This window comes from Physella acuta, unplaced genomic scaffold (genome assembly GCF_028476545.2).
Source record: "Physella acuta isolate Inbredline_101_S28 unplaced genomic scaffold, ASM2847654v3 ptg000319l, whole genome shotgun sequence".
NCBI lineage: Eukaryota > Metazoa > Mollusca > Gastropoda > Physidae > Physella > Physella acuta.
In genome coordinates, this window is record NW_026731838.1 from 1,094,394 (window position 1) to 1,111,636 (window position 17,243).

At 32.6% G+C, this 17,243-nt stretch overlaps 1 protein-coding gene across 1 annotated transcript; it reads left to right on the forward strand.

Moving 5' to 3' along the window:
- Nucleotides 1-16,385: 16,385 nt before the first annotated feature.
- LOC131940501 (60S ribosome subunit biogenesis protein NIP7 homolog) lies at nt 16,386-16,989 on the forward strand. The gene is given in 2 exon segments (XM_059299158.1): nt 16,386-16,485; nt 16,488-16,989. Coding segments are annotated over 2 exon segments (540 nt in total). The 5' UTR covers nt 16,386-16,397; the 3' UTR covers nt 16,940-16,989.
- The last annotated feature ends 254 nt before the right edge of the window (nt 16,990-17,243 follow it).

The window sequence follows — 17,243 nt, forward strand, 5'->3', positions numbered from 1 at the left end:
GCGGAACAGTACACACATCGTTTGTTACTTTGAAATCGAATACATTTATAAGAAATTGTGGCTAAAGGAATTTTATTTAATTTTTTTCATTAACTCACACATTAGAATGTATCTATGAACATTGTTAAAATAATAAATAATCAATGTATGTGGGATAGTTTATTTTGAGTCGCTAAAATCTTAGTCAACACTAAACACATGTTTTAATAGAGAGGCAACGTTAGATAATTTACACGATAATACTTCTACAGATGGATATTGCTAATACCAATGTCTTGATCTAAATATTGAAATTGTGTACTGATTATAAACGTATTTTCGGTTGATCTTTTTTTTTCTATATTCCAAACCATTGATCTACGGATGGCCGCCGCCATTATAATATGACCGTAAATGTTCTGCTATAGTCTAGCTAATTTTGTTGAGTGACACATTTTTGGTGTTGGTACTGCTTTGTTTTTGCTACATATTTTCATTTCCATTTTGCTGAATGAATTAAATTGTCTAAAAGCATATTTTAAAAAAAAAAGTTGCTTGTATCTTATGTTGTGTCTGCAGTGTAGCTATTGTAAATCTAACATAAGCAAGGCATGTGGACCCAAGATACATGGAGGCCCTTTTCTCTCTTTGAAAAAAAAAACAACAAACACTTTTACATTGGAATTTTATTATTTATTTAAATTTTATAATTTAAAATAGAAAATTGAAATTAACTTTCTTTTCTTCAGTAACATTATACATGTTATAATAGCTAGTTGCACAAGTACATACAATATGAAGTCAGAAAAAAAATAATAGTCGTTCGCATTGCTATGTTAACCATTTAAAAAACGATATAACGTGATTATGATTTGAATTATATATGCCCTCCTTATTTGCAGCGGATATTGACCGATAGTACAGAAGATTTTTGTGAACGTTATAAGTAGAAGACACCTATTTTTATTTTTATTTTTATTTAATCAATACTAAATTACTGATTAAATGCTAGGAGGCAGGATAATCAATTTGTTCTCAATATGTGCATAGATAGCATCATTTATTAATGCCGCTTTACATCATCAACAGTGGGGTTGCTCCCTCTTAAGTTAACTGTAAGTCGAGAGCCAGTTAGAGGAGCCATTTGAGCCACGGCTTAAATGTCTTAATGAAATCATGGGCCCAAACCTTTTCAGATACAACAAACTCAACCATCTCACAAGACCTGCAATGTTGAATGAGGCGTAACGCCTTTTTTTTTTATACCTGTGTGGGTGAGGAGGGGGATGTCAGACTTTTTGTGAAATTATATGGTTGCTGGAAGAATAAAGGGGAAGGATGGATGATAAAATATGGTTGTTGGGAGAATAAAGGGGAAGGATGGATGATAAAATATGGCTGTTGGGAGAATAAGGGGGAAGGATGGATGATAAAATATGGTTGTTGGGAGTATAAAGGGGAAGGATGGATGATAAAATATGGTTGTTGGGAGAATAAAGGGGAAGGATGGATGATAAAATATGGTTGTTGGGAGAATAAAGGGGAAGGATGGATGATAAAATATGGTTGTTGGGAGAATAAAGGGGAAGGATGGATGATAAAATATGGTTGTTGGGAGAATAAAGGGGACGGATGGATGATAAAATATGGTTGTTGGTAGAATAAAGGGGAAGGATGGATGATAAAATATGGTTGTTGGGAGAATAAAGGGGAAGGATGGATGATAAAATACCCAAACATGAGTTTAACAGGACAATGAAAGCATAACATAGACCCCATAGTGGCCGCGTGTTGATAGAGGCAACACATTTGACAGTGTCAGAAGAACGTTTGTGATATATCCTGGTTTTATGTCTGGATTTTGAAAAAAAACACACTTGAGTCAAAATTATGTAATGTCACAAGGTTTGAACGTGTTGATGCCATAATTATAGCGAGGACTCTATATATATATATATATGTTAAATTTAAAAAGCGGTATTGATATAAACTTATTTTAGCTTCTTCAGTGCTACTTTTTAGACGGCTATTATACTTTTAAAAAAATCAATAAATATATGCATTTCCCTATCCTATATATCATTATTCTTTTTTTTGGTATTCTTGAGTTTTTTAGCTCATTGGCTGTTTTATTTATTAATTAATTAATGCAATGCGGTCTATTAAAATAGTCTAATGATGTGGTTGTTCAATTAATCTTAGTTATCAAAATGTGAGGAGCAAAGCTTTTTTTTCTTTCACTTTTGACAGAATAATATGTATGAATGCAATACGTGTATTGTATGCTATATTCCATTTTGTATTTATACATTCTGGTGTATTGTATGTTTTATTCCATTTTGTATTTATACATTCTGTTCGGAACCTACTACTGTCCTTGTCACAACTTAGTATGTAGCATTGTTTTAAGTAAATACGAAAATACGTATATTTATGTAGACTGACAATCACGATTCACAAATACCGATTCATCGAAGTGTTGAAGTGTCTTGTAATATATACTTTAATTTCGCTCTCAGTTTTCTTAATCAATGTATGCCACTTTTTAAATTTAAACTAAAAAGAAACCATACATTTTTGACAAACTTTCATATACATAATTTAAATATAACTTTTCATGTCATATTTAACATTGAATGTCGTATACATTTTTACAACAAATAATTACCATCTAATTTAAAATTAAATGTTACGGCTCTTTCCCTTATGTATATTTAAATAGTTAATGGGAAGTAACTAAAACAAATAGAAAGTAAAAGAAATTCATTTTCTAACAATAGGCCTCTATGTCTACATTATAAAAGTATGATAATTGTAGATTAAAATTACGGGAGTATAAATACATGTATCATTAGGAACCCCCCCCCCCTCCTCACCAACCATGGACACCTCTGTAATTTTTTTTTTTTACTGTCATAATGCCACTGATACTTACTTAAATCTATGTCTGAATAATTAAATATGTATAATTGTATATGCATGTTTAGAACCATCATCTAAAAACAGTTCACTCTGAGTTGGGCAAGTGTCTTTCGGGAATTTGTCGTAGACCCATATATATAATGATAGAAAACATTTGAACCCCCCTCCCCCCATGAGACGATCGTGGCTACGCCACTGATTTGTACTTCCCATTATATTGAGTTCTGATAAGTGTTGTTTAACTTTATTTCAATCTTGCATTTGTGTCAACCGCCCAATCGAGGAAGACGTGTGCACTTAAGATATAATTGATTATAATAGATTGTATTACCTGCGACATAAAGATAAGCTGAATAGATTGTATTAACTACGACATAAAGTTAAGCTGAATAGATTGTATTACCTGCGACATAAAGTTAAGCTGAATAGATTGTATTACCTGCGACATAAAGATAAGCTGAATAGATTGTATTACCTGCGACATAAAGATAAGCTGAATAGATTGTATTACCTGCGACATAAAATTAAGCTGAATAGATTGTATTACCTGCGACATAAAATTAAGCTGAATAGATTGTATTACCTGCGACATAAAGTTAAGCTGAATAGATTGTATTACCTGCGACATAAAATTAAGCTGAATAGATTGTATTACCTGCGACATAAAGTTAAGCTGAATAGATTGTATTACCTGCGACATAAAGTTAAGCTGAATAGATTGTATTACCTGCGACATAAAGTTAAGCTGAATAGATTGCATTACATGCGACATAAAGTTTAGCTGAATAGATTGTATTACATGCGACATAAAGTTTAGCTGAATAGATTGTATTACATGCGACATAAAGTTAAGCTGAATAGATTGTATTACCTGCGTCATAAAGTTAAGCTGAATAGATTGTATTACCTGCGACATACAGTTAAGTAACAAACTGGTGGCTAACATTTTAGATGTGTTGCACGTGTTAAGTTTTATATATATATATATATATATATATATATATATATATATATATATATATATATATATATATATATATATTGAATACACTATAAACATTAGCATATTCATCACTTTGGTGTGACGTCAACATTTGTAAACCTACTTCATTGTATGTTGTCTAACGTCTGTCAAACTTACGAGTGCATTGGCTATGTCTATATTTAACACACTAGTAGATTATTGAATCATTGTATTAAATTCATTTAAACACCATTTCACGTACATTTATTCGATCGTACGGTAACAAACGATGCGTGTACTGTTCCGTAGCTATACAATCCAACAAATACAGTTGGTGATAGGCTGCATACTATACACAGTTCTGTATTTAGTTAGTCATCAGGTTGTGTTTCCTTCATGGCAACTTATTTAGCGCTTGTTCTGCCAAGCTAAACCTACCCAGTAATGTCCGTTTAATGTATTTTACCGACATAGTTGACACATGTGTAAGGCTTGACGGGGTCTGACAACACACATAAGAAATTAAACAAAGAATAACATTTACTTACGACAAAAGTATCACAATAAATATAAAAACATTAAAAAATTAATAATTTAGGTTGCATTTTAAAAATAATTGTGCGGTTGATATAAGTAAATTAGCCTGCGAGTTACTTCCCATATCTGTATTACAATGACATTGATTGAAATAACTCACATTTTATTTTCAACATTATTTACATTTAGCAAAATTCAATGATTAAATAGTCATAAACAAAGTGTATTATTATTTTGTTTATATGTAATGTTTTTGCAGTCATCTTGTGTTATTGCTATTCTGCATTGTGAATATGTAAGGGTGGTTAATATTATTTTCTACCTCTAAGATACACATAACCTACTCTCTTTAATAGATATATTTTCATTCATTAGCTAACAGTTTCTTTAAATAACGATGCGAAGGCTTTTTTTGTCTGAGTCTCTTAGATACGTTTTAATAAAATAAAATAGATGTAAGAAAGAAATGTCTTTATTACAAAGATGTTGTGCTCCTCACGAGCAGATGATGAAAAAAGTAGTAATATACTGTAAACTGAATTTTTTCTTTAAGCAATGTGTAACTAGCTAGGACAGGGGTCGGCAAGCTTTTGAAACGAAAGAGTACAATTTAAAACATTACCCGGTTTTTAAAGAGTCACTAACATTTTTATGACAATAGAATATTTGTTTAGTATATATAATCCTAAACAAATATCATACTATATAATTATATATAATTTAAAATAAATTGCTTTGAACATATGAGATAATCTCATTTACATTTGTATTGAGAGGATATACTATGTAAGTCAGAGTACTTGCATTTGTTTTGAATTGCTCAAACTCAAAGTGAGAACACCCTTCATTTTGTTTATATTAATGCTGAAGTAATTGAATAGAAGCATTGGTTTCATAACGATCTTTTTTCAGATTTTTCGTAATTAAATAATGTACCGCTCACCATGTATTCAACAACAAAAAAAGTATTTTTTTTTTCGAAAGAAACCACTTTTTAAAGAAATGTATAGTCTAGATTTTCCTTTCAGTTTTACACGTAGCTGGTTTAGTTTCTTTGTGATATCCACTATGAAGTTTAATGTTGAAATTCGGAATGGACAATGTAATAGGAAATACACTAAGATAGGGAGTAACTAAATATTATAATAGGATAGTGCATGTTTATTGTTTATATCTTTTGTTATATCGTTTATTACTGAGTGTTGCAGACTAATATTTTAATGAGTTTTGGAAATAAAATAAAATAATCATTAATATTTGTACATATAGCTGAAGAGCCGCAACTGGACACCAAAAGAGCCGCATTCGGCTCGCGAGATACAGGTTGCGACCCCTGAGCTAGGATGAATAAACGAAAACTATTTTTAATATTAACATGTACTTTTAATGCATCTTTAAGTGAAGTTCAAGAGAGCGCTTACACTATGCTATTCAATGTGTCTCTCGTTCATAAAGTCAAAGTGTGTATTTCTTAATTCGTACATATTAGAACCAGTAATCTGCTCCGTAGGCCTACATATTCTTACATGGACTGGAAGATCCGGCTATTTAATGTGTGATGAAACAACGTTGACTATATTACATGGCATCAACAAAGATAGTAAAACGGATGTGCCCAGCTTTTCATTAACTTTGAAGGCGATACATTACATACAGGCTGGTATGAGCCCACCTCACCCCATATACCTACAGAAACTACAACATAATATGTTCAACAATCAGACAGGTGTTAGAAACTTGTCACTGAGTTATGATGAGATGACTGAGTTCTACACAAACAAGGTGGCTGCTCTAAATGGACTTTTCATTGAAGTCAACAGCGACAGAGCATAAGGTCTTGTTTATATCTACAAAATAAATATTTTAAAGTAGAAGAACCATCTATTGCAGAAATACAGCAAAAACCATACCTAGGGTACATCTTCAACAGATTGTTGAGGTTCTTAAATTAGAGGTTATCTGTCCTTGAGAGCACCAGTGAAGCTAATCAGCCGTTTTTCATGTATGTCGAATATATTGAACATAATTATTATTAGAGCTCTGTACACTTGTATTTCTGTGTAATTTACATCAGTGAGAGATATGGTTGTCGATATAAAATATAATTATAGTTTAAAATGATTGCTGTATTTTTGAGAAAAATCGTATTACCTTCACAATCTACTAAGTAATGAAATCATAATGATGGAACGTGTGCTTATACAACAACTGATTATTTATAGACTTGCTCAGTTAGAGCTACAGTTACCATTGGGTTCAAACCAGCAATAACATACATCGTGGATGAATATGCTTGTATCAGTTAGATTAGAGATGTTAGTTCGACATGTTAGTTTTAGTTACTTCCCACTCGTTTTTATAAAAAAGACAAAGGGCACAACCTAAATATTTTATTTTAAATTTGGGATGAAATAATTTGTAACAAAACAGTATACGACATTCAATATTTTGTATACAAATAACAGTAACTTAAATTTCGTATATGAAAATGTGTTGAACATAGAAAAAAAAATCCTCATAACCAAATAACCATCTAACCAAAAGCCACTGTTTTATGTTGTTTTTTTCTTTCAGAAAACAGATGTGTCAGGTTACTACTCTATAACTTCCACCTTTCCACAAAACGTCTCTATGTATTGTATGCTTATTTAATAATGGAGGAGATAACTATGGAGGAAAGTAAACTGTGGCCCTCGTATGTCACATGATCAAATACAAGTAATTAGACAGTTGTCGTCTTACGGACAAAGTTCAGGCGTGATGAAAAGAATTGCATGAAATGAGACATACACACATATAAATAAATAAATAAAACAATAATTGAAACATAAGAAAATGTGCATTAGTGTAATCGGTAGATATAGATCGTTAAAGTATGACACAACCAAAGCCATCAATAGGTTATGATAAAAATGTATTAAACAAGCAAACCAGGTAGTAGCATGACATAACATTGATCCTTACTATTTTATTAAATGTAGGATCCTAACTCTACTGTCATCTTCTATCGTATCTAACTGGCCGACAATTAATTTCTTATAATTAACAATCTACTCGCCTCTACTTACATCCTAACTAATTCAAGATCCGAATTCAACTGACGCTAATGATTAACTGCTTGCCTGTTCAGGTAAACACCTGAAGTGAACCTGTAATTAACACTGTTGCTTTCTTATCAAAACATTTTTAATTCCCGAAACAAGCAAAGACATTTATATTTTGTATCTAAATCTGCGATGTCGTTATTTCGTTATACAAATGGAGTCAGAGTGGTCGAGACGGTAAAGCTCATGGTTGCTAAACCTAAAAGTCTCGAGTTCGAACCCTCAGGCAGAAGAGAAAAGCAGGCTGAAATCGGAGTCAATGGCCTCAATGACGCATAACCAGTTGACACGTATCCTGAATTGTGATGTAAGCGTGGTCGAGTCGGCAAAAGCTCATGGTTGATAAATTTGGAAAAGTCTCGAGTTCAAACCCTCTGGCAGATAAGGCTCGATCCCTCCCACAACTAAAAATTAAGAACGAAGAAAAAGAAGTTATACACATACTCAATTTAAATAACAGTATATAATGTTTTAACTATTGATATGTCACATTCTGTTTACAATTTTGAACGAATATGGCAATGTGAATGCACAAAAACACTTGTCTAAAATAAATATTGCTATGGCAAACTTGTATCTGTCACCTAAAGCCTATGATGAAAACTGTAACACTAAAATGACTAAGGATAAGGTGGCAAGACAAACTAACTCTGTAAATTACATGTCTGCGCCTGAGAAATGTGTTTGTTTACTACTTTAGTTCTTAATGGCCCAGTTGAAATATTGCACATGGGTGTCTTTAGCTACACTTTACAATAACCAAATTACCAGCAATGGACGCCAACATCGTTCATTTATAAATGAGTGTGTTGGTATTAGCAATATATATTATTTGTAAGATCGCAATCAGGTATCGTTCATTTAAAAAGGTTTATGTTGGTATTAATAGTATACATCTTCATATTATCTTCACACTACGTGTTCATTTAAAATGGTGTATGTTGGTATTAACAGTACATATCTTTATATTTTTATCTTCACAATATTATAACAATGTATATCTATGAAAACCTATGTGAAGAGTTTGACTTTTGAAGTTTAGGACACACAATAAACTGCCCCATAGCTAATGAATGTTTATTATTGAAACATTGTTTATAGATGCATACACATGTTTACATTATTGAATATTAAATACTATTACAGTCATTTAGACACATTTTAAGTAGAATGTATTCGATCTCAAAGTCACAAAGCAGGTGTACATTGCACCTATGTTTAGAAATTCAACACATTCGTTCGGTGAAATACTGCATACTATACACAGTTATATGTTTAGTTAGTCAACTGTTTGGGTTGCCAATAGCATTTCTCTTTCTATAAAAAGATCAAATACCCTTGTTGTAGGGTCTTGCCCAGCCAAACTTTATCAGTACTGTCCGCTAGTTCTATTTTACTGAAAAATAGTTGTCTCGTACGTTAGGACTGATAGGGTCTTACAACACACATAAGAAGAAATTAAAGACAATGCAAAATAATTACGAGGAGAAAACAAAAATAAATACAAAGATATAAAATGGAATAATTTTGGAAACATTTTAACAAAAACATAATTAAAATTACTCTTTTTTTTCCAAAATTGCTGAAGTGTAACAAAATTCTATGAATAAATTGTCATAAATGACGTTGATCTTTATTTCTCTATTGCAATGCATTTTTGTAAGCCGATTGTTGTTAATGGTAGCCTCCACTTACTATATATGTAATTGTTTAATATGTAAGTGTTTAATATTTCTCTTTCTTCTTCTTGAACCTGGTGTAATATTTTCTAGCAATCACTCTGGCAGCTTTTTTTCACTGTTTTGGTCCTCACACAAACCATTGTGTTTTTGTTAGCGTTTAAAAATGAAAGAGTTTAAAAGAAATTCAACCGATTTGGAAGTAACCATACAGTACCATTTAAATGAAGTGTTTCCTTGTTTTTAAATTTTTAATTAATATGGATGTTAGTTTTATATCTAATGCATTGGTACGGACAAATACTTAATGCTACATAATATCGACGAATTGCAAGATATTATAAAAGCGACAATTTGTTTTCTATTATTTTATAATAAACACCCCAACCTTTTCTTTATATATATAGAACAATTGAATTTCTTTGCTTTGAATATTTATGGGTTACCAAATATATTAGTTGTTTCCCTTACATACTGTTACAGAAGAGATGGGAAGAAATTATACCATGTGTGTATACATTGGTTTAGTTTAATTGATCAAGCATATACATGTGTGTTGGTTGAGTTTGCTATATCTAAAAAGGTTTAGGCCCATAATTTCATTAGAAAAGTTAAGCCGTAGCTCAAGTGGCTCCTCTATCTGGCTCTCGCCTTACAGTTAAAATGAGAGGAAGAAACAGTACTTAGTTTAGTATTGCTCTTTTCTGCGTCGGCTTGTGAGGAGCACTACTGCTGTGCATACTATTTCTTTTCGATATGTAGAATTCCAGCTGAAATACGTTATACACTGAACTGTCAGCTGTGTTTAAACGTGTATGTTTTCAATAGATTGTATTATAATGTACATATGCCAGAGGGTTGAACTCGAGACTTTTTTCGAATTTATCAACCATTAGCTTTTGCCGACTCGACCACGCTTCCATCACAATTAAGGATTACGTGACAACTGGTTATGCGCCATTGAGGCCATGCTTTTCAGCCTGCTTTTCTTTTTGGATTTGCTTCCATAGCTGTTGTCCAACCAAGAACAAACTACAAGGCAGCAGTTGTTTGATTTTGGAGTTGTCTCTCCTAGAAGAGCGGTTGTCGCCAGCTAACGAGCCTCATCTGCTCGAGATATGAGTAGTGACTTTATGAATGAATATATCGTTCGCAAAATTCCTTTGTTTAAGGGTTTTCCTGCTAAGTATTTTTTATTATGTCTTTATTGTCTTCTTATATTTGTTGTCAGACCTCGTCAGCCCTCACGCATGTGTCAACTATGTCAGTCAAATACAGTCCTGATAAGGTTTGGCTTGGCAAAACATGCGCTAAAGGAAGTTGTAAGGTATATGGATGGAACACAAACTGCCGACCAACTAAATATAGAACTGTGTATAGTATGCAACCTTCCACCATTCACCAATACCAGGTTGGATTGGACAACTATAGAGAAGTGCACTCATTTTTCTTTAAGATCAAATAAATTCCACACAAAAAGTGTAATAATAAATCAAACTGAGGCTACAAACAAGCCCGCATTGTTGTCGATAGAATCAGCCAACACCCCCCCCCCCCCATACATTCAGAAACTATAGCATAATATTTTCAACACTCAGACATTTGTGATAAGTTTGTAACTGTTTGATAAAGAGCAACTGGTTCTGATATGAAAACTCTCATAGATTGTATCTTACAATTGATATTGATACAACACCAAACTAAGTCTGCTGTTATTACATTATTAATCACGGCATTAGCAATCATTACCATACAACTTAATAATATTTATGTTAGAAAAAAATTCAATACAATATTAAATATGTCATAATTACACATGTTTCTCTAACGCCCACACATTTTACTTATGGTTCTGTTCAGCCAAATGAAATGTGAAGCTCTGCTGATGTAGTAAGTCTAGAGACAATATCTATCAACATTTAGTCCACACAGTTTGCTTATCGGAAAGACAAAAACCCCTAACATGCAATTTAAAGCGACCAACTATTTTTTTCCGTAAAGTATAACATTTAATAGAGTGTCTTTAAGTGGATTTTACTGTAACAGCCGAGGCTTTTTTGTTTATAGACATACGGATCGAAATGTATTATATTTCCTAAACTCGGAAAACGCCCGGTATATGCTGCTAAATAAACCCACAAGACCCGGTTCTTTACATATATGTTTACTTAAAGGTCATTGCAGGGTCGTGACTGTTTTAATAATAAAACTTTAATACTGTTATAGCCGAAGTAGGCACCTATAGATACATTACATACACAACACGAAATGGCCATACGGTTAGGGTCTAATAAAAGTTCACGAACCTCTCTAAAAAAACCTAACATGCGCTTCGTTCTTTTCGGTAGGCATCGTTGCCATGGTTACAGTTTTAAAACCTTATATCGATGTATTTCAACTAGGCCGTAAAGAACTACATATCATTTTATTTCCTAACAACATACATGAAGGTAACAGCATCAGTTCGCATTGTCTAACTGTTAGCTTTAGTATTTCAGTGTTTATCAGTAGTTTGTGAGCACTAATACAGATTCACAAGGGTAAAACTTTTTTACTGACATGTAATTGGGATTGTAAATAAAAAAAAAAATGTGAATTATAAAATTAACAGCAAATTTAAGTTAAACTTTACTAGAAAAGTATCGAAGCAAGGAAAATGTAAAATAATAATCATTAAAAAAGTTTTAAAAAACCCACGTTTTCTGATTGAACTAAAAAGTAGAAAATAAATACTATACATCACAATAATGCAAGCGATCACTCTACTATAAGCGATCAAAAACGTGGGGCGCCGAAGTAAAAGTTATATTACTATTGATTAGATAATACTATTGACTTTTATTAGGGAGCTTGTAGAGAGTCAACAGTATTAGAAACTGTAAGAAAATCACGGCGCCCCACGTTTTTGATCGCTTATAGTAGAGTGATCGCTTGCATTATTGTGATGTATAGTATTTATTTTCTACTTTTTAGTTCAATCAGAAAACGTGGGTTTTTTAAAACTTTTTTAATGATTATTATTTTCTACTTTTTAGTCTTTGTCTGTTTGTTTGCATTAAAATCTTGCTATAGATTTTATCTTTTCACTTTTTTTTTGGGTAAACGAAGACAACTCGTAAAAAGACAACTCGTAAAAAGACAACTCGAAAAAAAATCGTTCTGTGAATACGTTACTGACTAGAACACATAGATTTGAACCCGTGTCGAGTGGGATAGCAATCGTGTGCCCAACCACTCGACCATATCGTCTCCCCCAAACTGGCCTACATCCTGTAACTTTAAACTCGGTTCAAAGTAAATTATCTGCCCCTAAGCCTGTGGCAACGTGGGATCGTTCGCTTCACTGCGCGCGAGGTACGCGTCGCTGGTTTTTTTTCCCCACGTTTTTCTAATGGCTCGCAGAGGAGAATTATATATATATAGATTATATAGCGGTCTAAAATGCTCAATAAAATGTTTCCATTGATCAATTTAGTAATAATAATAATTGCATATTCTATGGTCATCCAAAAGAAAGCTTCCCTGAAAATTTCAGCGCGCTAGCTAACTGGGAAGTGCCAGAAATTTCGATCGCAAGATTGGATTGGAAAGACAAACAAACACAGAAAGACACAGAGAAAGCAAGTTAAAGAAAACGTGGGAAAAATAAATACGTATAGCCTATACAAGAAGCGAGAAACTGAACTAAATAAGACAACTCTGACATCCTGCTTTATTTCAGATTTATTTGTTTATTTCCCTTTGAATTCGATTGCGTTGAGCTTTCCAAAGAGGAAATGTGGTTGATAATACAATCACTGCGTAATGTTGAATGAATCAAAGTAAATAACAATTTGGAAGTGACTGAAAATTCGGCTGGTTATTTATATTATACCTATGGTTCACCTAACATGTGTTATAAATAAGCAAACAAATAACGTTATGTTAGAATTTTACCTTAAACATTTAGCTAGAACTAATAATGAGTTGCATTCATTGCCCAGCTTTAATTAGTACCAGCTGCAGAACATAGTTTTTAAATGCAAGTTTTTGGAACCATGATATTTGATTGCACGGGAATAAATAAAAACAAGTTAATAAAAAGTCTAGTGACAATTTAAGGGCAATTTCCTTAATTAATTTTTTGTGACCGAACGAAAGAATATTTTTGAAAACTTTCTTCGGCAATATTGTTCTAAATTATGGCAGGAATCGATTGGTAAATGTTTCAAGACGCTAATTGGTCTGTGTGCCGAGATATGGGCCAAAAACTGCATTGTTGTTTCGAGGTTTTTTGGCTTTTCCGTGAAATCCAGGAAGGAATTCCGGGAATTTTTTTGGCCTATGTTCATCCTCGGAACTTGCTTAACATATTTGCTTTGGAACTAGTCCTCGATATTGCTTCGTTGAGGAGGAGATACGACTAAAAGCTGCGGACACACATCCATCCAGAACGAATTAATAATCGCAATTGTCAGTATGGAAATTGCGCTAAAAATGTTACAAAATTATTATTTTTGTCAACGAAAAAAGTAATGTATGAATTGTAAATGATTATAGTCCCGAAATTAGGATACATATGCTAGTTATTTATTAACTTGCTTAACATATTTGCTTTGGAACTAGTCCTCGATATTGCTTCGTTGAGGAGGAGATACGACTAAAAGCTGCGGACACACATCCATCCAGAACGAATTAATAATCGCAATTGTCAGTATGGAAATTGCGCTAAAAATGTTACAAAATTATTATTTTTGTCAACGAAAAAAGTAATGTATGAATTGTAAATGATTATAGTCCCGAAATTAGGATACATATGCTAGTTATTTATTAAATTAGAGGTACATTTTTAGAGTTAAACTACTGAAGGGGATGGTGTGGGTGTGGGTAGGGTAACGTTGAATACGGTCAGTGTTTCTTCCAGAATTTTTACTCTTTTCGGGGGGAGGGGGGGAAACTTTCTTCGGGGGGGGGGGGGGAGGGCGGACACTGTTAAAAGTATGTATTTTCTATATAAATTATATAAATTTCATTTCGTTCGGGGGGGAAGGGGCAGTAGAATTGTCCCGGGGGGGGGGGGGGGGGGGCGACGAGATGCCGGGAAGAAACTCTGAATACGGTATAGTGCGGACGGGATCTAAAATCCGAAATGTGTGTGGACGTCAAATGTGGATGACCACATCCCCAGTAAACCCATCAGACAAGCCACATTTTATCGAATTAAACTACAGAGACAAAACATTAGACATTGTCATATCTATTTCAGGCAAAAAAACAAGCTTGCCAACACAAACAAATCTTCCACATATCGTTGGACTAACCCATGAAACAAAAGCCATAAACCATTTTTACTATTTTGCTTCAATAATGACCGGTGAATGAATAGTTTAGGGATACAGTGTAGCGGTAATAGTGAAAGGTGTAAATGAATCAAATTGATGAAAGAGTTAAGCATTAAGAGTGTGTAAAGGAACCAAGTCAAGTTCCACCGTCTATCTCCTTGACCCTACACAGGGCCTACACATCAACCAGCATCTTCTGTGAGCTCAAGTAAGCGGATATTCAATGTAAATACACTTTATAAACACTTTGTAAAATGGTACCAGCTCATCATTTAGTTTTAAAAATAGGTTACGTGTCCAAATAGAGCACTCCACTGACGTCAAGTTTGTTGTACAATTAGCATCACAAAGTACAAACATTTCAACCACATTTCAAGCGTACTATTATCATGTTTTGTTAATTTCATGACATAGTGTATAATATTTGCAAAAAAACACAAATATATATTTAATAAACCGGGAGTGATCTCCCCTAAACTTTCTCGAATATTCTTATATAAAATAACAGGGGATGGGAACTCGGGCTATAGACTTCTAGACATGATTTTTAATCCATTTTAAATACTTAAAGTTTTAAAAATAGAATAAAATCTCGTAGACAAATTAATTGCACACCAAGTGAACGCGAATAAAAAAGCGCATAATAGTGCGCAATATTATTAGTACTTTTAAAATTTACATTAGTTTTTTGAGAAAGCGGAAGTAGCGTAAATAAGTACTTCCGGTCAACGAAAAATTCTCAAAATTTGACAGAAGGTAGAGAATTAGATCTTTTACTTACATATCAAATTTCATTTATCTATCTGAAATAGTACTCAAGTTATAGGCTTTTGAAAAAATTCAAAGTAGAAAAAGTACCACTTCCGGTTATCCGAAATCGCTCAAAAGTTGATACGGATCTACGATTTTGATAAAATACTTGTATATGATATTTCATCAACCTAGCTGTAACGGTACTCAAGTTATCGTGTTTACACACGGACACACACACACACACACACACACAGACACACAGACATACGGACAAGATTGCAAAATTATGTTTTTCCGTATCAGTGAGATGTAAAACGTCGAGATTTGCAAAAATCTCGATTTTTTTTTTTTGCACGATTACAAGGCTTTATACTTCGTATATACGAGAAAGTAAAAATGATGCATATTTGTTTAATTCGCACAAGTCAAACTTTTTGTTACTTTTTTCTTTAGTGCATATATGGATTAAGCTTTGAAAAAAAAATACCCAACATTTAAAATTACTTTTAGAATTGTTTACAATGGTATGACTAACCTGATTGAACAAGTCACTTATGTTTAGTTAAACAAAGCAATTATTTGCCTAAGTTAGACGATTTAACAATATTTGTATAATGATATATATATATATATATATATATATATATATATATATATATATATATATATATATATATATATATATATATATATATATATATATATATATATATAAATATTACAAATATTTCATTAACATTAATATTAAAAAACGCTATGTTTCTAAAAAGCGAATATCAATCATACTGTGGGCTGAAAACAAATAAGGGAGACAACGTATCTCTATACACCCAAAGAGTATTGATATGTAGTGAGATTAAAATGTTGCATAATTTGTTTATAGAAATGACACAATTTCTAAATTAGATAATTCAGTTTATTCGATATTGTTGATAGTTGCCCTCTTTGCTATCCAAGATTATTATATTGTCGTTTTACTTAAAATAAATGCAACCTTTACTATTGTGTACAAACAAATTTGTAAAAAAATCAAACACTTATAAACAACCACATTAGCTTTATGAGTAATGTTTTGCTTATTAAAAACCTATGTTTATGCATTTTGTAAAAGTTAGTTGGATTTACATCTTACACTACCATGCGGCCACTAACGCAAGATGAAACAACTACTTTCTTTGAAAAGATTTCCAAATATATAGGTGAAAATATCAAACTACTGATTGACAGACAAGCGGCACATATTGTTTCAGGTTACACAAGGATAGGTTTTATTACATGAGTGAAGAAATGTTGAAAATAGGAAGTTCAGCAGCTGGGACAAACCTCATTTCTCTAGGATCTTGTTTTGGTAAATTTACCAAATTTGGAAAATTCCATCTTCACATAACAGCTCTTGATTATCTTTCACCTTATGCTAAGCACAAAGTGTGGCTTAAACCCAATGCAGAACAACAGTTTTTATATGGACATCACATAATGGAATCAGGGCTTGGGCGTATCACTGAAGGTACAGAACAGTACCAGGGAGTTGTTGTATACAACATGGAGGATCTGCCTTTGGGTTTTGGTGTTGCTGCTAAGTCCACTTTGGCATGTAGAAATTGTGATCCAATGACCATTGTTGTGTTTCACCAGGCAGACTTAGGACAGTACATCAGAGAGGAAGAGACCTTGACATGAATTTATTTACTGGTATTCTTTGTGTATATATATAAATGGGACTAAGTAATAAAAATTTGAATTTTGATGAAAAAAAAAATGCATTTTGTCTAAATCCCAAGCTAAAAAACCAATGATAAACATTGATAGACATAAGACCAGTACCATTTATCAGAATCTGCGACGTACATTTGCTTACATGGACTGTAGGCTCAGGCCGTTTTTGTTTATCTAGTAAAAATAAGACGATTAGATTTACTCATGTTAAAAGTAGTAAGAAGAACTAGAACAATATTTATTAGCAGCAATAATTAGCACATACACT